The sequence below is a fragment of the Monodon monoceros genome, unplaced genomic scaffold (assembly GCF_005190385.1).
Source record: "Monodon monoceros isolate NGI ecotype Baffin Bay Population unplaced genomic scaffold, NGI_Narwhal_1 Contig2617_ctg1, whole genome shotgun sequence".
Classification (NCBI taxonomy): domain Eukaryota; kingdom Metazoa; phylum Chordata; class Mammalia; order Artiodactyla; family Monodontidae; genus Monodon; species Monodon monoceros.
Genome location: NW_021698530.1, coordinates 373,110 through 395,884, shown reverse-complemented (window position 1 = coordinate 395,884; position 22,775 = coordinate 373,110). Strand labels below are relative to the sequence as shown.

The following is a 22,775-nucleotide window of genomic DNA, read 5'->3' as shown; positions in this document are numbered from 1 at the left end:
CTGTCATGAAGAGTGAAGTAAGTCAGAAAGAGAAAAACAATACCATATGCTAACACATATATGTGGAATCTACAAAAAATAAAAAATGGTTCTGAAGAACCTAGGGGCAGGACAAGAATTAAGATGTAGACATAGGGAATGCACTTGAGGACACCGGTAAGGGGAAGGGGAAGCTGGGACGAAGTGAGAACGTGGCATGGGGATATATATATCACCAAATGTAAAATAGATAACTAGTGGGAAGCAGGCGCATCGCACAGGGAGGTCAGCTCAGTGCTTTGTTTCCACCTAGAGGGGTGGGATAGGGAGGGTGGGAGGGAGACGCAAGTGGGAGGAGATATGGGGATATATGTATACGTATAGCTGGTTCAGTTTATTATACAACAGAAACTGACACACCATTGTAAAGCAATTATACTCCAATAAAGATGTGAAAAAATTAAAAAATATTATATAATATAATCACATATTATGTGAACAAGTATATGAGTGACACACTCATTAACGTTTTAGGATGTGAAATCTAGCAAATTGTTTGATTTCTCTTTTAATGAGTTATAGAATTAAGGACTCCTTTCTACCCATAAGCAAAACAGAATATTCCATAAAATTACAGTTTCTTGATCCTAAAAGTCTACTGGATGGAAAAATGAAGATTCATTTCATTCATCATTAAGAGCTGAGTGAGCTGTCAGGCTCATCTAATTTGTAACTACAGGACACTGATTTCAGTCAAGGACTATTTAAGAATCAACGGGTAGATTTTCCACTCTAAGTCATGAGAACCTGAGGAAATGGAAATGACAATCACTCTGATACGTGACAGACCAAATTTCTGTTTCTATTGTCATGATTATCTTAAATGATTAAATGGCATTTTCCCATCTAAAAAAGAGCTGTGCTTAATGCCGTATCAAATTCCAGCATAACTCATTCACTGTATATCATCATTAAAGACACTTGAACAACGTATAAAAACCACAGAGGACGGAGCCAGTCTTCAGAGCACTACTTGGCCTCAGTCTCAGGTCATGTCAGTCTCTGGAGAATTCCTGAAAGAGCAAGAACCTTCCCAAAGCATGGCTTGATATAAATCTGATCTTCAGAAGATATGTATATAACTTTCCAAAGCAGAAATATTTGGAGTAGTGAATGCTTTGATATAAGTTTCAAGGATTTCAATCAGCAATAGATTAATAGAATTTTTATTAGAATTTTTTTGTTTCTTTAATATTGTCTAAAATTCTCCATCCCTGCTTATTTCATAGGAATATAGGAAGAATCAAAAGATAACATTTATAAAGCTTTTAAGGTCCCTGGAAAAACTGTGTTAAATATCCTGGGTTATGTATACATCCTATAAAATATAGAATATAATGTTTTGAAGATCAGAAAATCATCAATATACCTTGTTTCTGAGCACAATGTTTTGACAAAGCAAATAAATACCAGGTTGAACTGAAGTGATAAGTGTAGATAAAGCTTAAAAGAATATCTAATTTTCTATCACAAAAAGATAAATATTTTAATGCCTTTAAAAATATATGCTATTTTATAAATATATATATGCTATTTTAACTAATAACTATTGTATTTACTGTCATTAAAAAAATAGGAATAATGTGTATTATTCACAAAACAGCATGTTTAGCCAATTGCTTGTCTGTCACAACTGTGTGATTCGTGATTAAACATCATCTATTTTTCTGTGATGTCAAAATAATCCCTTTTAAACCAATGCATATTTTTCAAAATACCTTCTACCTTTCTGCTGAACAGGGAGGGAAATGCAACATATCTCTTCCGAATTTACCTTGAATAATAAATTGTTCCATGTTTTCTTTGAATGGCTGGATGTGCTCTTTTGAGGACACCTGGTACACTTTCCCCGCTTCAACCTCACAGGCTGAAATTAGAAAGAGACATTGTTCAGAATGTCACACTGCTAACAGTGCATTAAAACAATTAAAAATATATATTAACTAGTGTTAGAAAATCCTGCTAACCACGATAACTGACATATGTGTCTACACATATTTAGAAATATCCAATGCTGACAAAAGGTTTCACTTTAGGGGATTGTAAAAATAAACTTAAAAAAATTAAAGTATAATTGATATACAATATTATGCTTCAGGTGTACAACATAGTGATTCGACATTTAAATACATCATGAAATTAATCACCATGATAAATCTACTAACCATCTGTGACTGTACAGTTATTACAATATTATTGACTATATTCCTTATGCTGTATATTAAACCCCATTACTCATTTAATATTTTATATTAAATGTAAGATTATACCTCTTATCCACTTCACCTTTTTCAACCATGCCCTCATCCCCACCCCAGCAACTGTGGGTTTATTCTCTGTATCTATAAGAATCTTTCTGTTTGGTTTGGTCATCTGTTTTGCTTTTTGGATTCCACATGTAAGTGAAGTCATACAACATTGGTCTTTCTCTGTCTGACATATTCCACTTGGCATACCCTCCACGCCCATTCATGCTGCCTTTGTGCAAATGGAAAGCTTTATTTTTAATAGTTGAGTAGCATTCCACTGTGTGGGTAGGTGAAATACGTGGGCATATATATACACACACACACATATGTATATATATGTATATATACGAAACATGTATACACACACACATATATATAATGAGTATGTGAAACATGTCTTCTTTATCCATCCATCTATTGGTAGATACTACTTAGGTTGCTTCCAAATTTTGGTTATTACAAACAATGCTTCAATGAACATAAGGGTGTATATATCATTTTCAATCTGTATTTTTGTTTTATTGGTATAAATACCCAGCAGTGGAATTGATGGAACATATGGTAGTTCTATTTTCAATTTTTCGGAGGAATCTCCATACTGTTTCCCACAGTAGCAGCATGAATTTTCACTCCCAGCAGCAGTGCACGAGGGTTCCCTTTTCTCCACATCCTCCTTGCCAATACTTGTTATTTCTTGTCTTTTTGATAATAGCTATTCTAACAGGTGTGAGGTGGTATCTCACTGTGGTTTTGATTTGCATTTTCCTGATGATTAGTGGTGCTGAGCATCTTTTCATGGGTTTGTTGGCTATCTTTTTGTCCTTTGGAGAAATGTTTATTCAGGTCATCTGCACAATCTTTAATTGGATTGTTTGTTCTTTTTTATATTGTTTTCTGATTTCTTTATATAATTGCGATATAAGCCTTTTATAAAATATATTATTTGCAAAAATCTTCTCCCATACAGTAGGCTGCCTTTTCGTTTTGTTGATGGTTTCCTTTGCTGTGCAAAACCTTTTTTGTTTGATGTAGTCCCATTTGTTTATTTTTGTTTTTCTTACCCCTGCCTGAGGAGACATATCTAAAAAATCATCCCTAGGACTGATGTCAAAGAACATACTGTTATGTTTTCTTGTAGGTGTTTTGCGCTTTCAGGTCTTATATTTGAGTTTTTAACCATTTTGAGTTTATTCTTATACATAGTGTAGGAAAATAGTCCAGTTTTCCCAAAAGCATTTATTGAAGGGGCTGTCTTTTCCCCATTGTATATTACTGACTCCTTTGATGAAGATTAATGACCATGTAAGTATGGATGTATTTCTGGGCTTTCTAAGCTGTTCCAGTGATATATGAGTCTGTTTTCCTGCCAGTACCATACTGTTTTTTTTTTTTTAAAGTTTCGTGAAAGTTAATACTCTTTTTTTAAAATAATAAATTTATTTATTCTTGGCTGCATTGGATCTTTGTTGCTGCACATGGGCTTTCTCTAGTTGTGGCGAGTGGGGGTTACTCTTTGTTGTGGTGTGCAGGCTTCTCATTACGGTGGCTTCTCTTGTTGTGGAGCACAGGCTTTAGGTGCACAGGCTTCAGGAGTTGTGGTGCATGGGTTTAGTTGCTCCACAGGATGTGGGATCTTCCCGGACCAGGGCTCAAACCTGTGTCCCCTGCATTGGCACGCAGATTCTTAACTACCACACCACTAGCGAAGTCCCCCCCCTACTGTTTTGATTACTATAGCTTTGTATTATAGTCTGAAGTCAGGGAGTGTGATATCTTCAGCTTTATTCTTTCTCAAGATTGCTTTGGCTCTTGGAGCCTTTTGTGGTTCCATACAAATTTTAGGATTATTCTAGTTCTATGAAAAATGCCACTGGTATTTTGATAGGGACTACACTGAATCTGTAGATTACCTTGGGAAGTATGGACATTTTAACAATATTGATTCTTCCAATCCATAAGCATGGTATATCTTTCCATTTATTTGTCATGGCTTCAATTTCTTTCATCAACATCTGAGAGTTTTCAGAGCTCAGGTCTTTCACCTCCTTGGTTAAATTTAGTCCTGGGTATTATTTTCTTGATGCAATTGGGATTGCAACACTTCTCTTCTGAGAGCACGTTCATTAAGTCCAATTTGTTCTTAAGTCCAACAAAGTTAGCCCAGGTACCCAACTAACACAATCAGCTATATACCACTGCTTTACACTTGCTCTGGATACTGGGCTTTAAATAAAGATACTATACTACTGTACTCTATACAGCACCGTAAAGTACACAAAAGTACAACCACTTGTAGAGGATGCACACATGTGACAATGTACACCAGTCACGTGAACTAACTGATGTGACTGGACATGTGAATGCATGTTCAGATCTTTGAAAGTTCGTAACTTGAAGGTTCACATGTAGGGGACTTACTGTATTAATTTTGTACCTTTTAACTTTACTAATTCATTTATTAGTTCTAATAGATTTTTGGTTGTGTCTTTAGGATTTTTTATATATAGTGTCATGTCATCTGCAAACAGTGACAGTTTTACTTCTTCCTTTCCAATTTGGATTCCTTTTATTTCTTCTTATTGTCTGATTGCTATGACTAGGACTTCCAATACTATGATGAATAAAAGTGGTGAGAGCGGGCATCCTTGTCTTGTTCCTGACCTTAGAGGAAATGTTTTCAGCTTTTCACCATTGAGAATGTTTCCTGTGGGCTTATCCTACATGGACTTTGTTATGTTGATGTACATTCCCTCATACCCACTTTGTGGAGAGTTCTTATAAATAGGTGTTGAATTCTGTCAAAAGCTTTTTCTACATCTATTGAGAGGATCATATGATTTTCATTCTTCAATTTGTTAACTGGAGAGGATTTTCAGAGTCTACCTGCCCAGGCTCACATCCAAGCAATTTTGAAAAGTAATCTCCAAGGACAAGACTCAAAAAAGATTAAAATGGTGATTCTAATGTGCATTACTGTGTGAAGGAGGAAGGGGTAGGAAGGAGGCTGACTGGGTTCATAGCTTGAGCGGCTTGGGGATGAAGAACACAGGAGGAAGAGTATTTTTTAAAGGAAAGAAAATTGAAGGGGGGATTGGAAGATGGCGGAAGAGTAAGACGCGGAGATCACCTTGCTCCCCACAGATACACCAGAAATACATCTACACGTGGAACAACTCCTACAAAGGAAAGAAAATTAATTTGCTTTTGAACTTACTGTGTTTTAAGATGACAATGGAATATCCAAGTGTAGTTTCAGCAAGCAGTTGGATTTATGAGTTTGCAGATCAGAGTGATACAGGAAAACTCTGAGTAAGACCACCTGAGAACACCATATCCAGTGAGAAAAAGAGGGGGCCAAGGTTGAACGCCTGAGTAATGCCAACTTTAATAAAGAAGCAGAGGAAGAGAAGACCATGAAGAAAAAAGACTAAGAAGGAAATGTCAGATATTATAAGGAGAATCAGAAGTGAGTGGGGTTAGTGAGTCGAAGGGAACAGAAACAGCAAACAAGACAAAGGTGGAAGTAAAATGCCCTCTCAATTTGGCAAATTGTGGCAACAGTTTCAGCAGTGCCAGGGACAAAGCTGTAACAGTGTGAGGACGGAATGGGAAGTCAGAGACCACGGAAGTGGACCAGGAATCTGTTACCATCTTGGTCAGTGAGCACACGTGTTTGAGAACAAGTGTCCAGCAAAGGCGAGGTGTGGGCTATGGGAAGAATGAGGGGCAAATGAACACAAACCCTTTACAGCTTCTGGAAAATGCTCCAAATATCCTAGTCTTGCCAACAGTGGGCAAGCAAATCCAGCTGCATGTTAAGAGAGGTGTATAATTCACATGCATCATTCTATCCTAAAGATGGATTTCAGAAAAATCTGATCGCTAACAATTAAATGTCCATAGATTAATGCCAAAAATAGTTCCTTATCACCTAAAAGTAATGAAAGTGGCAGAGATACCACACACACAAACCCCACGATACCTTAGTTTGGGTGTAGCAGACTTAGCATTATGACCAGTGGAATAAGTTACATTCACTGAGCTCACCACTTTACATGCCAAAACAAACAGGTGTTTCACATGTGTACTCTTCAACAAGAATTTTGAAAGTGAACACTGTTTTAAACTGAAATGAATGGTTTTGCTCCTTAAATAATCATTCCAACGAGAGGAACTCTCAATTTTTTTTTCACTCTCCATACACATGTGATGCACTTCCATGGACAAATCCAGTGTACAGGATACAAAAGGATAAAATGTACAGGCTACAAAAACATAAAACACAACACCTGTGACTTTCAAAATCTCAGTCAGCCTTTCTGTGCCTCAGGCTCTTTACCTGTAATACACAAATAGCAACAGAACCTGCCTCCTGGGGGTGTTACAAAGAATAAGTCAGTTAATACACGTAGAGCACTTAGAACTGGGCCTGGTGCATGCTAAGGTCTGTGTAAGTTTTCACCATCATTGCTGTTATTGTTATCTTTAGTTTTATCAGCAGCAGTAGCAGACAAAAAAGCAGGATGCCCAAGGGCTAAGAGCATGGGTTTTGGAGACTGGGTTTGCATCCTGTCTCTTCCACTTACGAGCTGTGTGTCTTTGGCGAAGTAGGTACCCCACTCTGTACCTCAGTCTCTTCCTCTGTAATACGGAGTTAATAAGTGTCTACTTCGCTGTGAAGATCAAAGGATTTTACGTAGGTAAAATACACAGAGGACTGCTGGATACCCAGTAAGAGAACTATCATGTTTGCAACAATTACTGGGACTGCACAATTACCACCACCAGACACCACCAGAGGTGCAGCTACTAACACAAAAAAAGAACACGGAACTCCCACTCCCTCAGTCTCAGGAAGCACTGAGGCAATGCTTCAGATTGTGGGAATGACATTTTTTTTAATTAATTATTTTTTTTTTTAATTTTTGGCTGCATTTTGTCTTTGTTGCTGCACGCGGGCTTTCTCTAGTTGCGGGGAGCGGGGGCTGCTCTTTGTTGTGGTGCGTGGGCTTCTTATTGCGGTGGCTTTTCTTGTTGCAGAGCACAGGCTCTAGCTAGGCACATGGGCTTCAGTAGTTGTGGCATGTGACCTCAGTAGTTGTGGCTCCTGGGCTCTAGAGCACAGGCTCAGTAGTTGTGGCATACGGGCTTAGTTGCTCTGCGGCACATGGGATCTTCCTGGACCAGGGCTCAAACCTGTGTCCCCTGCATTGACAAGTGGATTCTTAACCACTGTACCACCAGGGAAGTCCCTGTTAATATACTTTGGATATTAACCCCTTACTGCTCATATCATTTGCAAATGTTTTCTCCCATACTGTAAGATGTCTTTTCATTTTATCGATAGTTTCCTTTGTTGTGCAAAAGCTTTTAAGTTTAATTAGGTCCCATTTGTTTATTTTTGCTTTTATTTCCTTTGCTTTAGGAGACAGATCCAAAAAAAATATTGCTACAATTTATGTCATAGTGTTCTGCCTATGTTTTCCTCTAGGAGTGTTACGGTTTCTGTTCTTACATATAGGCCTTTAACTGATTTTGAGTTTATTTCTGTAGATGGTGTTAGAGAATGCTCTAAATTTCATTCTTTTATATGTAGCTGTCTAGTTTTCCCAGCACCAGTTATTGAAGAGACTGTCTTTTCTCTATTGTATATTCTTTCCTCCTTTGTTGTAGATTAATTGACCATACGTGCATGGGTTTATTTCTGGGCTTTCTATCCTGTGCCATTGATCTATATTTCTGTTTTTGTGCCAGTACCATTCTGATTTGAATACTGTAGGCTTTGTAGTATACTCTGAAGTCAGGGAACATGATTCCTCCAGCTCTGTTCTTCTTTCTCAAGATTGTTTTGGCTATTTGGGGTCTTTTGTGTTTCCATACAAATTTTAAAATTATTTGCCCTAGTTCTGTGAAAAATGCCCTTGGTATTTTGATAGGGATTGCACTGAATCTGTTGATTGACTTGAATAGTATGGTCACTTTAACAATGTTAATTCTTCCAATCTAAGAATCTGGTACATCTTTCCACCTGTTTGTGTTGTCTTCAATTTCTTTCATTAGTGTCATTGTACGTATGGTTTCAGACATGTTCCTGTATTACTGAGAACTTGAATTTTCTTTTTTAAAATTAATTAATTAATTTATTTATCTCTTTTTGGCTGTGTTGGGTCTTCGTTGCTGTGGGCGGGCTTTCTCTAGTTGTGGTGGGCTGGGGCTACTCTTCACTGCAGTGCACAGGCTTCTCATTGTGGTGGCTTCTCTTGTTGCAGAGCACAGGCTTTAGGCACACGGACTTCAGCAGTTGTGGCACGTGGGCACAGTAGTTGCGGTTCACGGGCTCTAGAGCATAGGCTCAGTATTTGTGGTGCATGGGGCTTAATTGCTCCGCGGCATATGGGATCTTCCCACACCAGGGCTCGAACCCGTGTCCCCTGCATTGGCAGGCAGATTCTTAACCACTGGGCCACCAGGGATATCCCAAGAACTTGAATTTTCTGCACTGTATCAAACTCAAGGACACCAGCAATCATTCTCAAAATAGTACCTGCTGGCAGCTGCCAACCTTATGGTCTCAAGGTTTCCCCTTGTAACTAAGCAACCATTTTGGAGCCCATGGGTCCTTGCTTAACAAACACCCTTACTTCTTGCCCCTCCAATCCTAATTCTTAACAAACAAATCACATAATTTTGCAGTGTTTGCCCGTATAAGCCTTCTCCATTTTGTAGTCCAGCAAAACACAATTGAAGTGCTTCTTGACATTTTGTCTTCCAGGCTATAGCCCTCAGTTTGGCTCAAATAAAACTGTTTTCTGTTCCTATTGTAAATTGTTTATTGCTTATTTATGCTGACATAAATAATGTATTTTCCTGTTTGCATTTTCAGTGTTCTGATGGAACTGATATTCATTTTAAAATCATAATAAAAAATATTTTTAAAAAGCTATTGGTTGCATTTGAATTGAGTTTATAACATCATTTTTTCTTTCCTTGAACAAAAATAAAATCAGAAATTTACAATGATAAATACAATTGTTACAAACAAATATAAATCAATACAAACAAGTTTAAGGACTGATTTTTCCTAAATATGTCTAGATACAAACATTATTTCAACATCTGTGAAAGATATAGGTAATGAATTTTAAACACTTTCAAGTCAAATACTGAAGGTGGGGGAGGGTAGAGGATTCAGGGAGGAATGTGCGTGAGAACATTCTTGCCCAGTTCCAGGAACTTAATTACTCCATGCTCAGTGCACACAGAGTTGAGTCATGTGGCGAGTGGAACTGTTTCGACCCAAGAAAGGCACTGGAACAGAAGCCATCACTTGGCATCCAGAGAAGCTGCTACAAGTTTTGACAGCCAAAATATTTTAAAACAATACTCTTTTCAAAGGGGAAAGATAGAAATATTGATACCTTGTCTAGCATTGTGAATGAAAGTATTTGTAGTCATCCTTTTGGGAGGCTACTAATAATGTTAATCTCAAATAATTTAAGCTCTTTTGCTCAAACCAGCAATTGACCTATGGTGAGACCAGTAACTAATGAGTCTCTGGCACTAGTATTATAGCTTAGCAGGTGGTTCTTAACTAATACTCTGGGGTGATGCTAAGAGAGAAAATGGGGTTCTATTTCTGGATATGTTGAATAGCTTTCTTAGAACAATTTTACTTTGATTAAAATTAATGGTTTTAAAGCTAAATGTCTAAACGGAGTAAACAACTCTGCTGCTTGTTCTGCTTGTTTTTGGAAAACAGTATTAACCACATAAGGTGATCTGTGGGATTGGAGTGAAGGTTTTACCCTACATTAGTTTTATTAATGCATAATGTGGAAGATGTGGAGAACATCTTGACATGGAAAAGAATGAATAAGTTAAATTTTATCGTACAGTGCTTTCCTAAATAAATTTATTTGGTTATCATGTTCTTACATTCTGGAGAAGAAAAATTCCTTAAATAATAAATTCATGACTAGGTAGATCTTAAAACTACTAAGGGGAACAAAATGTAGTTAGCCACCTGCACCCATGGTTTTTTAAAATCTAAGTTAACTTTAATGGTGCTGTACACCATCCAAAGAAAATGCCCTTATGTCGTCCTGCCTTCTTAGAGCTTGCTTGCTTTATTTTGCTTATATTTAATAAAAACTGTCTCAAATGTTAAAATAAAATAAATAAATAAAAGAGAAGCTGCTAACGGCCAGGAGAGAACAAAAGCTACCTGTCACTGAGCTCGGACAGTCAGGGGAGCACCAAGGAGCTGCAGGACTCTTGGGAACAAGTACAGACACCAAACACAGCGGGTGCTCTTACAAAATGCTAAAATGAGGTTCGGTTGTCTGAGCCATAACGCATTATTTCTTGGTCTTTCTTTTGAAATGAAAATTAAGTCTAGAAGCAGAGGCAGAAACAGTGACAGAGCCAGAAGATGAGTGACCAAATGGTTATAACTTATCTGTCTTTATCAAACTAGTCACACTCTTTATTCTATTTTTCCTTATTATAAATAACTAATATTTTTGGATACTTATTATATGGAAAATATTGTGAAAACTCTCTACATATATCATATCATTTTCTAAGTCTTCTTAAAAAAACTTGCTTCTGAAAAAAAATGTGGACAGGCTACTTAAATATTCTGAAATGAATTACTTAATTTGATCACTTGAAAGGAATCATTATTAGGCTACATTTATCAAAGTGAACATTATTTTAAGGTAATTAATACCTCTCAAAAAAAATTTCTCTTTTTAGCTCTGTGTCTTGTGAGAATCTGCCATTTTCATGACCTCATGTAACCATAGTGAGAAAGCATGTAGATACGAAACGTGAATGAGAAAACATTCCAAAGGGAAGCACCAACCAAAGTCAACATAAATCCCCTGTTCATGAGATCACCATTCCACCTGTTTATAAAATCATGTGTAAACTATGAAATCCTGCTTTGCAAGACTGAAGTGATGAAAGTGTTAAGTATTTTCCAGAAACCCCAGAAATGCCCAGCACCACATGGCGGGGGGTGGGGGGGAGAGAGAAAAGAAGAAGAAAAAGGAGAAGGAGAAGAAAGAAGAAAGATGAACAAGAACAAGGAGAAGGAGAATTTCATAAGCAAACCAAGATACCTGGCTAAATTTTGAAGTATGATAAATACTACACATGAATGGTTTGCGTTTTGTATTGCTTTAAGAAATCATACTTAGATACATTAATGTAGTATTACACAATTGTAACATAGTTTTAATTGTTATTTATTTAAAAACAGGCAGTCATTCTTAGGCTCTAACCATGAGCACCCATATTTGATGCTCTCAGAGGAGCATCTAAACGGCAGGACTTCACCCCTCCTTGACAGTGACGATTGTATCTGTGGTACCCACAGCACCTAGCAAAGGCCTTTCATGCATCAGGCCCATAATAAATGTTAAGTATTTAGGAACTACGGGCAAATTATATAATGTTACTATGTTGATTTAAATCCATATAAACGCATCTGTGACCAGAATATAACAACTCCATAAATCTGATTACAGATAAGTATCTTTAGATAAGCATTTCAACACTGGGATAGAATCTCTTAAAAAGTTTTATCATCTTTTGGTTTCTGGGGTAACCAAGCCTCTTCTCATATAGTGATACAACATGAAATGAAAATCTCACATAAATTTACTCCATCCCTGTCTGTGCTTAAAGAGTTAGAAAGATGCTTAAATCGACAGCTGAGGTGTTCTCAACTTCACAGCAAGAAGAAACCTCATGAAAAGAAAGTAAAAGGGATGAGTGAAATAGGTGAAGGGGATTAGGGGTACAAACCGGTAGTTATGAATAAGTCACAAGGATGTAAGGTACAGCATAGGGAATAAAGTCAATAATACTGTAATAACTTTGGTACATAATAGATGAAGATATATTGTTGTACACCTGAAACTAATATAATATTGTAAGCCAATTGTACTTCATTAAAAAAGGCAGGGGAAGGGGATGAAAGGGATTTTATCTACAAAAAAAAAACAACAAAACTGTAAACTACTTGCTTTTGTGCTTTTCTTTAAATTTACCATTTTGAAGAATTTCAAACTCTCTTCAAAATGATTTGATATAAGGCTTTTCAACTAACAAAAAAGCATTACACATGCACGTGTTTTTTGACCAAATATGTGAAAAAAGATGTTTTCTTCCCAGGAAAGTTTACACGCCACAAAATCTCAGACAAGTATAGCAAGTGTGGGTAGGAGGGGATATGTATCTTTTAACAACGACATGATAAATGTACAAATGTTCTCAGCTATAAAGTGAAAGCAAGACAGTCAAATCTGCCCCTGATGAAAGAGGCTGCTATTCAAATAACCAAGATGCTATTTCAATAACTAAATTTCTAATACACATAACTTTGTAAACAACAAAAGAGTAAGATTATTGGTAAAATTTTTCTTTTGCCACACACACACAAAAATGTTTACATGGATGTAAAAGGTTTTACTTTCTTTAAAAACACTGAAAAATCTGTCCTCATTAAAAAAGCATAAATAACAACCATGAGTTTCTTTAACATTGTAAGTTACCTCTCAGGTCTTTCTTGAGTTTTCTGAGGTCTTTTTGAAAGTCTTCAAACTTCATCTGTGAGGCCTGAAAGAGGTCCTGGGGTTCGGGCAGTGGAAACACACACTGTTCCTTCCCAGCATCCTGATCAGCAGGAAGCACAGAACATTTAAATGAATGAGGACTGAGCAACAGCAGCAATGACAAAACGAAGACAAACACGGCCAAATCACTCAACAATGAGGAATAACAAGATGTGACTCTATGTAAAAACTGTCTCACCTCATCAAAATTGCGAAGATAGTAGGAAACGATATATGACAAAAGGCTTCTGCTATTGTCCTAGACAGAGAGACTAAAGTGAGTAGAAATATATTTTTTAAATTATTAAATATACAATGTTAAATTAAATTCACTCCAGTAAATCCACACATGTAGATGAGAATATTTGGGATGAAAGGTGAAGTTCTCTGTTTCTTCTTACTTTACCGGTCCAGACAGTCTTGTTTTCCCCACTGTTCCCACCTAAGCCCCACGTGGAAGCACAGCTGTTTCAGGGTGGGGTCTCAGATGTATCCACCTTTCTGTTTTCACCCTCCTCGACCAGACAATTAGTTCATTAATTTTATGTTTTATTATTGAAAGGTATAACTACTATCTAAACTGAAATGACTAAACATCACCAGCATTTCTGCATGGTTGGACCAAGAGGGACCACTCCAACAGGAAGTTTGATTGAGGCTTGTTAGTACGTAGATTAAGAAATTTTAAGTTAAGTATTATTTCAAGTAAGCTGGAGCTTTAAAAATGCAAATGCGTATTATAAATTATGTCAGCAACTGAGATTTAGGAATTAATATCCATGCAGCTATAAATAATGTAATATATGTGGCTCTAAAGAAAAAAAATGTTTCATATCTAACAATCTTCAAAGAATAGCTTTCCACCTTCTTTCTGGCATATTTAGAGGAATTAATTTTTATTTTTTTTTCATTGCTCAAAATTCGTATTAGATAATCTGAATGTGTGAAACCAAATACATATTTTAAAAATACACCCTATAGGGCTTCCCTGGTGGCGCAGTGGTTGAGAGTCCGCCTTCCGATGCAGGGGACACAGGTTCGTGACCCGGTCCGGGAAGATCCCACATGCCACGGAGCGGCTGGGCCCATGAGCCATGGCCGCTGAGCCTGTGTGTCCGCCTGTGCTCTGCAACCGGAGAGGCCACAACTGTGAGAGGCCCGCGTAACGCAAAATAAATAAATAAATAAATAAAAATACACCCTATAATACAAACTTTGTTTTCTGGAATGTTCAATCTAACCATGATTTTTCCCCCACTGATAATAAAAGAACAACATCCCTTTATAATCAAGTTTGACATGACGTGATAATATATCTATTAGACTCCCCATATATATTTCTATATACATATATTACACGGAAATATATAGCTATAATAATAAAAGTAATACATTTATTAGAAACAGGAGTGCTTGTAAAATGATTTAAGCACCTGACTTCCTTTGTCTTTCCTAACTTGCAAATCAGTGAAATGATTAGCAATACCTGAATCAATTAACAAAACACATTAAATGCCTGCTGACAGGCGTGCTGAGCAGAAGTTAATTCTGACTGATCCAAGGAACAGCTCCATCTACGCAGGTCTATATAACTATACAGATATAGTTATCTTCATTTTATACAGAAAGAACCAAATAGACTTTGCATATAGCTCTTGTGAGAATGCAAGTGAAATTATTTTTTAAAAACTTGCTTCTTGATTATTTTTTCCAGATTATTCCTTAATTATTTAAATTAACGAAATTTAACTTATAGGAGGATTGAATAAGATATATCAATCAATACAAAAAAAACCCTTATTCATATATAATTATGATCATCAGAATCTATTTCAGATTCATTTTGATAAGTAACATTATATTGATGCTATTTGTATTCCAATGTTATTTACAAAAACTACTTGTTTCAGTCCAACAATTAGCTGTAAGAACTATTCAAAAACTATTATGTGTTTAGAAAAAAACCTTTTGTTTTTGAATAAATGATTTATCATGTTGACATATTGGAGGTTCATATGAAAATGTATATCATACAAATAAAACATCATTTGAAGAAATATAACCATAAAAATCACAAAAAATATATGCTGTTGGTGTTCCAAGCAAGGACTATGTTTTTCCCAATTATGGAAAAGCACACTGTCTGGCATTTCATAGAAGTCCGATGAAGGAATGTTAAATGAACATATGAGTGGATATGAATGAATAAACCAGTGAGTTGTTGACTGGCAAAAAAAGCAAAAAAGTATCTCCCCTCTATCAGGGAGATTATTGCCTTATCTAGGAGGGCCAATTCTCTGTAATTTCATTTTTATAGGCCAATTGTTCACTTAAACTCAATATTTTAAAAACATTTCCTTCATAATTTCCTTCATCATATAGTTCTTTGTGAAGACTCTTTATCAGAGAAACACAATTCTATTATTTTCTAAGCTTACAATGTCAGGCTTTAACTCTGACCACTGTGGTGGTTTCCCTGATGTTATATTTCTACTGACACTCTCATAATCTCTTAGATGTTAATTTTAAACAAACACAACTACAGAAGTAGAATAAAAAATAATAATTAGGTTTGCAAAAGGGCTTAGATGTTCCCATATATACCAGTATCAAGGAGAGGACGATATAGAGAAAAACAGGATCATCTTTTAAATTTTATTTATTAACTACTTTCACTCGTCTTTGTTTTGTTTTTAAAACATGGGCCTGTTGGCCTCCATTGCTTAACATGGAGAGAAGAAAGGGATGGATACACTGTCTAATTTATAGAAATCAACTAGTCCTCAGATCCAAAAGGATAAATATTAGCAAACATGGGGAATAAAAAGTAATTATTTTTATTTTAAAATATTGTCTTCTCAATTATTCATTAGACACAGGATTCAAAATTACTCACTTTAGGAAACACTATTCTTCTCTAGGTCACAAATATATGGTGGCCACTACTTTTGTCTAGCTTAGAATACAAAGCAAATTTTAACCTTGGGACATAAATATTTATCACACTGGTTTACAGTCAAACTTATTACTCAACAAGATGCCCAGTCCTCAGTGTGCTACATTCGCTCACCCGAAATACTTACACTGCTTTTGACGTCTTTCAGCTTTGGGAGGATGTCTAACCCGAAACCATCTGCCTGTCCCCGAGTCTTATTTCCACCATTCATGTAGTTGCCAAAGGCAAGAACCAAACCCAAAACTTGCATGACCCCTGAGCCATTTTTTAATGTCTGTAAAACAGGATAAAGAAGAATCTCTCACTCACAGTCTTGTCTGAATTACCTTCAGTCAGTGGCAGATATTCATATTATACTAATAATTTGGGGTCACATCCAAACTTCATCAGTGCTCATTTTAGTATATTTAAGAGCAGTGTCTCCAAAGATAACTTAGAAAAAGTTGTACCACCCACAAGCATGCAGGTTGTGCTTCTGTAGCTGAGACGTACCAGCCTAGGTCATTTCTGTGATGTAACTGCATGGAAAACAAATATGGCTGTGATATGAGAACCACCACAAAATAATATCATTGCCATCGGCCTAACTGTACCTGCCTCTGTGCAACGCAAATTTTTGGCATAAGGTGTAACTACCAAAACGTAGTTATAAAGTTTAATTTCCAAATTTAGATTTATCCCTGAAAGGTTCATACTCACTTCTTCCAAAACACACAGTTTAAGTTGAATTTGCACATCACTTCCTCTGAAAATGTGTCTTTCATGACATCTTACTACTTTTCAAAATGATTTACCATAGCCAGAAAGAATGGTGCTATTTTGACAATTCGTTTTAAATGTTAATATTGGTAATTTCTGCCAAGCATTTGTTCTTTGTTTTCAGAAGAATATTTATCTTCTGTCGAGCCGTACAGCTGTTCCTGAAGCATTTGGTTTGAATCACTAACAATTTGTTGAGGGGCCCTCCCCAAAATGGAGGAAAATAAAGAAAATGTCTTCATGTGGCTTTTGGCTGGCAGTCTGATGGAGGAGAGGCCCATGACAAGGGAATATTGTGCTTTGGCAAAAGCAGGGGGACAGAAGCCTGCGTGGGTGGACGCCCAGTGACCGTGCCCCAGCAGCACTGTCCCGGGTCCACTCGCCCTCCTGCACATTTGCTTTGACCTTGATGCTCAGTCATCATACATTCTCTCTGGTGGGACCGCTATCCTTCAAATTTTATGAGTACTTATGGTAAATAAAAGAAAACTCGTTTGAAATACGATCATGACTGAACACAATTATCAGAACCCAAGCGACAGCCCCCGATGGACCAGCACCCACCTCACACAACTTCTGTAGCAGCTCCAGTTTGCGCCGAATTGAGCAAATGCTTTCTGAAAATGTGGACTGAAACAGGATACAAAAGACTCGCTCTGAAAAGTTGGGGATTAGTGACAGTTCGTAAAGGAACCTAAGGAAATAAAGCCAAGTTAAGAGGAAAAAGATGATGCACATAAACACGTTCATCCTCACATCATTCATGATACTGATGCACAGAAGGTACTTCATTTTCTGAATGGAAAGAGCCCCCCGTGGCCTGGACGCCGCCCGCGGGGCCGAAGCCCTGCTTACTGCTCAGGTTTGTCCAGAGACTTGGTGTTTTCCTTGTCTTTGGAGGACCGGCCGTGTTTTTCAATTTTTTCCAGTTCATCTGACTGTGCTCTCTGGAACAACAAAAGCCAAGTGGTTTTTAGATAATGATGATCTCAAATACAGCAAAACTCTATATATTTTCATATTTCTTAGCATGTTTGAAGTAAAGATCATCTCCAAATCTTCCAAATGTTATTGTCTGTTAGTGACATGCAAAATATTTATTCCAGCATGTTTTAAAACAACACAGTTTCCCTCTCGTTTTTTTAGCGGTTTGTAATACCCTCCAGAATGCAAGAAATTAATTTTAAAGTGTCATTTATTATTCAGAAATTAATCAAGTTAAATTTGGAAGTAATTTGATCCTAAAGCTGTTAAAGATTTTTAAAGGGAAGAGTACCTATTTAACTACTGCAATCATTGTTTATATCTGTTTTGGGGAAAGAACAGTACAATTGAATTATTAAGTCATGGAACAAAAATAAAAGATTTTGATTCTCCTGAATTTTCTTTTTGATACAAAAATGGCTCTAGGCTTTTCTTTCTAGGTGTCTTCTTTCACCTTTTAAAATCTCAAGCTAAAAATGTTTTGTTCTAAGTTTGTTTCTTTATAGAAGGGGATCCTGTGCATTTTAACATAAGGTAGAAGATTTTTATAGGCTTCAAGAGACACAAACTTACTCTTTGTGGAGAATTTGGATGATTTTATTTTCAGTCTTGTCTCTGTAATTCACAAAGATGTTTCAGAACAGCCAAAATACTATATTGTCTAAGTGCATTAACAAGTTTGAGTAGACCACCGTATCTTGGGTCCTCCGATATTAAAATCCCTTCAACCATTATTTGTTGTTTACACAGAAAAGCAGCTCAGCCATAAACTGCTGTAGATGACAGAACCTGATCAATTTCTAGAGACTACAGATTTCCTCTAAACAAAGAATGTTCTGTTTTGAATTCACTGATTGTTCTGAAATGCAGGTTTTTCTATAGATGGGATTAACTAGAAAAGACTAGTTTCTCCAAGGAAGCTTCTTTTAGCATGGAAAGACTTGATGACTGATCGGTAGATCTGAGGGTTTGATCAGTTTTGCTTCCGGAATGTAATGTGACAAAAAGGATACTGAGAAGTAAAGGTACGACGTCCACCACAAAGCCTGCCTTGCCCACCTCGACCCCATTATAACCAGTCTCTCTCTAGAACAGCACGGAACCTTGTGTTCACTCTGTGTTGTGCTACACATACCACAGTGTCTCACTGGTGATGCACACACATGCCTACAAGCTTCTGGAGGAGGAAGGCCATGTCTTGCTATGGTCCTAGTGACTGGTATGGTTCACTACTGTATGGTCAGCCCTCAGTATCGTGGGTTCCGCATTTGTGGATTCAACCAAATGCAGATCCAAAACATGTGGGGAAAATTCCATAAAGTTCCAAACAGCAAACTTGGATTCACTGTGCTGCATCAACGTTTTACACAGCACTTACACGGCATCATAAGTAATTGAGTGATTTAAAGCATACGGGAGGGTGTGTGGGGTTATATGCAAGTACTGCACAACTTCATTTAAGGGACTTGAACGTCTGCGGATTTTGGTACCAAGCCCCCGCAGATACCGAGGGGTGACTGTGCAGTTAGCAGTCAGTAATTTTTTTTAAACATTGAAAAATTAAATCAGTAATTGAATATGAAAATAGAAGGCCTCCAGTTCTGGGGAGAAGAGGGAGGTAAAAGGACGAAATCTAATGACAGGACACTTGAAATAAGAACTAGTGAGGACATGATGATACAATGCCAACTGCTCAGCATCATCCTGAGAGTACAATGAGAATCCTTATGAGGTAATTTGAATCCAAAATAGATACCTATGCCTGCACGAGACAGAATGAGTCATTTCAAATGCTAGGACACAAATAGGTAGATAAAGAAATAAGAAAGCTATGCCCAGCAAAAGTACATATGACTTCACTCACCTGTACATCCATTCCACACAACTCTTTTGGGTATCCATCATTCATCTCTTACACAGGAATACTTATGTGTGTAAAGGTACAAGAAGTAGGACTAAAACATCATAGGTTTTTAAGCAATATTTATCAAATCTACAAATTCTGCTATTCATCAGTACACCAAGACCAACTGCTTCTTCTTGCCCATTGGCTTTCTCCTTGCAAAACATGTGGGATCCAGCAAAAGTTAGTTATTTTCTACCTGTTAAGGCCCCAAATTCTTACTCTTATCAGCAACCATCAACTATGTCAAACTATTGACTACAAATCTGTACCAGAACTCAGAGGTCACCTCCATAATTCTGGCTTTGTTTGACCCCCAAAATGAAGTTAGTCTCAAGGGTTCTTCTCTGGTCCACCAGTTTGAAGTAATCATCAGGGTCGGGCTTTAAAAAGGATGAATTTTAGGGATTTATTCATCCACCGATTCAATCAAAGACGGACTGTTTACCAGGCACTACACCAGACACTGGAGATAAAAATATATACGCTGGGCTTCAGATTCAAGGAAAATCCCACCACACGACACATCACGTTGCTCATAACACCACTCTTATTTGCTCAACCCTGCTACAGCAATCTTCCACTGCTTTTTTGTTGGTTTTTTTTTTTTTTGGCGGTATGCAGGCCTCTCACTGTCGTGGCCTCTCCCGTTGTGGAGCACAGGCTCCGGACGCGCAGGCCCAGCGGCCATGGCTCACAGGCCCAGCCGCTCCGTGGCATGTGGGATCCTCCAGGACCAGGGCACGAACCCGCGTCCCCTGCATCGGCAGGCGGACTCTCAACCACTGCACCACCAGGGAAGCCCCCCCACTGCTTTTTAAAACTATACATAACCCTTTATAAGAAGGGGATGCTAGTGACCACTCTACCATACCAGTGGTGATGAGAGTTATCTATCGAAATAGGTTCATTTTTCCTTATGGCCAAAGACACATGGGCAAAGTAACTACACACTCACATACCAATGAACAACATAAAGGAATTTCCAAGTTCCAAACATTCAGGTAGCAAGGCTTCCCTCTCCCAGTCTCACAAGCCCAGATCATTTCAGTCTCCAGCACAGGGGCTGTCTTTTGGTTACTACCTTCCTTTACTTACTGCACACTCCCCCTTCCCACTCCCACCCCAATTACCTGCAGGTTTTTACCAGAATTTCCTTTTCTCAAGAGTTCCTGTTTGCCTAAAAATGAAATAGATCTATTGCTGCTAAGTTGGAGGCTTTCACCAGTTACCAAAGATTCATGGCACCCAAGACCCAGACACAATCCTCATTCAACCGCTGGCCAGAACTGACCTGGATTCCTGGCTGCCAGTCCCGGATTCCACCAGGTATTTTGACCTCCGCGGCCCTAAACCCACATGCCCTGCAACTGAAGGCTGCTCTTCCAACTCCTGAGGAAAACCGTAGCTCCCACAGAGGATGGGGCTGGGGAGCAGGGGTGCAGGGGGAGAGGAGGCTGTTCAGAGGGGTAACGTGCTTTCCTGATGCCGAGTCTATTGCTGGCATTCAGCCAGTGTTTCTCAAGCGGGGTTCCAGGGAACACTGACTTGGGTCCTGAGATTCATTAAGCATTGCTGTGTGAGGACTTCCTCCGGAGGTCCAGTGGTTAGGACTCCGCGCTTCCACTGCAGGGGGCGTGGGTGGGGTTCAACCCCCGGTCGGGGAACTGGGATTCCACATGCTGCGTGGTGCAGCCAAAAAAAAAAAAAAAATGCTGTATGGTACACGCTAAATAAATACTCTCAGAAGTTATGTTGTTGAAAAACCTATTTCATTTTAACAGCTATCCTCATACCTAATTGATCACAAAAAGTATGTATGTGAGAGGGAAACAGAGAGAACAAGATAGAAACGCTCCCAAGGAGCCGGTGTTCCAAGGGATGCAGGTGGGAACACGGTGTAGGCCAGACTCTCACCAGTCCCCGTTCGGTTTCTACCATTTTCTCAGTGTTTCTAGTCTACGTCTCATCGCTAAATCTTGGCCTCAGCCCTCGCCCTCATGTCTGCCTCCGGATGGGCTCCCGCTGGTCACAGCATCACACCCCCTGTCCCTGGAGCCCCAACAGCCGTCCTCAGTCCGCACCGCCAGGCCCGCGCTCCCACCCGCCCACACACGACAAAAGGCTTCAGCCCGCGTTTCCGAGACAGCCCGTTTTCCCCTGCATACGTCCACACGAGCAACTGCTTCCCCAACATTTTCTCCTGCATAGCTCAGAAGCACCTTGGACAAAAAAGTCTAAAAACAAACTCATGTTTTCTTCCCCAAAACACTTAGCGGTCCTGATGACAGCAAAGTGGAAACAAGTCACCCAGCCGGACGCCAATGAGTCGCCCAGCCTCAGAGCCGCTCTCCCCCGCCACTCCCAATGCCGTCGTGCGGCCCGGGCCACCACCCTCCCGCCCGTTCTGCCTGGCCCCTGTCACCGCCCCCAGCTATGACACCCGCCCTACACGGTACGCAGTGTCACTCTGTAAAGATGCAGACCGGAGCCTGTGCTCGACGCCACTCCTCACGCCTGCGTCTCGGCTGACCCTCACTCTTAGATCAGCACACAGACCCCGGGTGCCCGCGAATCCCCTGTGGCCCGCTGCCCTCCCCCATCTTGTGTCCTGCCCACACCTGCTGAGCGGTTCTGTCCCCACTGGCTTTCCTCCAGTTCCTCAACTGGATCCCACTCCTCTTACACCGACGCTGCGCCTTGTGTCTGGAACATTCCCCATACGTCTCACCCCTCAGCACCCCTGCTTCTCTGCTCTGGGGACGCCGCCCTTCACCTCCTCACCAGCCTGTGTCCTCCTGGGGACACAACCCCGTTGGGCATCACCACTGGAAATGAGTCTGGGAGGCGTGGCTCCCAGAGTACAAAGACAGCTCCATAAGCCCAAGGATAATGTCAATGTTTTCATCATTGCTACCAGAGCACATGCCTGAAATAAAGCAGACGTTTAATAAATATCTGATGAAATAATCACAAACGTATGGAGTTTATTATATATAAATTACTCCAAAGTCACTCATTTCTTCCTAACATCCTATCTCCTCATTCAATCTCATCTTTTCTCCCCTTTCTGCAAATAGAAACAGTAACTACCAGGCCTTGAAACAGTGGGTGTCTGACTTTGGAGAAGTCAAGGTCACAATGTCTGGTGATGTCGACGACAGCAGCCAGGCAGCTGGTTCTGTGCTGGATGGCGGTTAAGGGGAGACTGTGCCTGGTCTCCAGGAGTTTTCTTTTCTTTACTCCTGTGCTATTGATCCAGC

At 38.9% G+C, this 22,775-nt stretch overlaps 1 protein-coding gene across 1 annotated transcript in view; it reads right to left on the bottom strand.

Annotated features, from left to right (window-relative positions):
* Window positions 1-22,775, bottom strand: part of FMN2 (formin 2) — a 328,287-nt gene that overhangs the window by 73,097 nt on the left and 232,415 nt on the right. The window contains exons 11-16 of the mRNA XM_029226181.1: window positions 17,481-17,572; window positions 17,190-17,319; window positions 15,994-16,140; window positions 13,110-13,169; window positions 12,851-12,971; window positions 1,814-1,906 (exon numbers count right to left, since the gene is read on the bottom strand). Of these exons, the coding sequence (XP_029082014.1) occupies window positions 1,814-1,906; window positions 12,851-12,971; window positions 13,110-13,169; window positions 15,994-16,140; window positions 17,190-17,319; window positions 17,481-17,572 (643 nt within the window). The remainder of the gene's footprint in view (window positions 1-1,813; window positions 1,907-12,850; window positions 12,972-13,109; window positions 13,170-15,993; window positions 16,141-17,189; window positions 17,320-17,480; window positions 17,573-22,775) is intronic.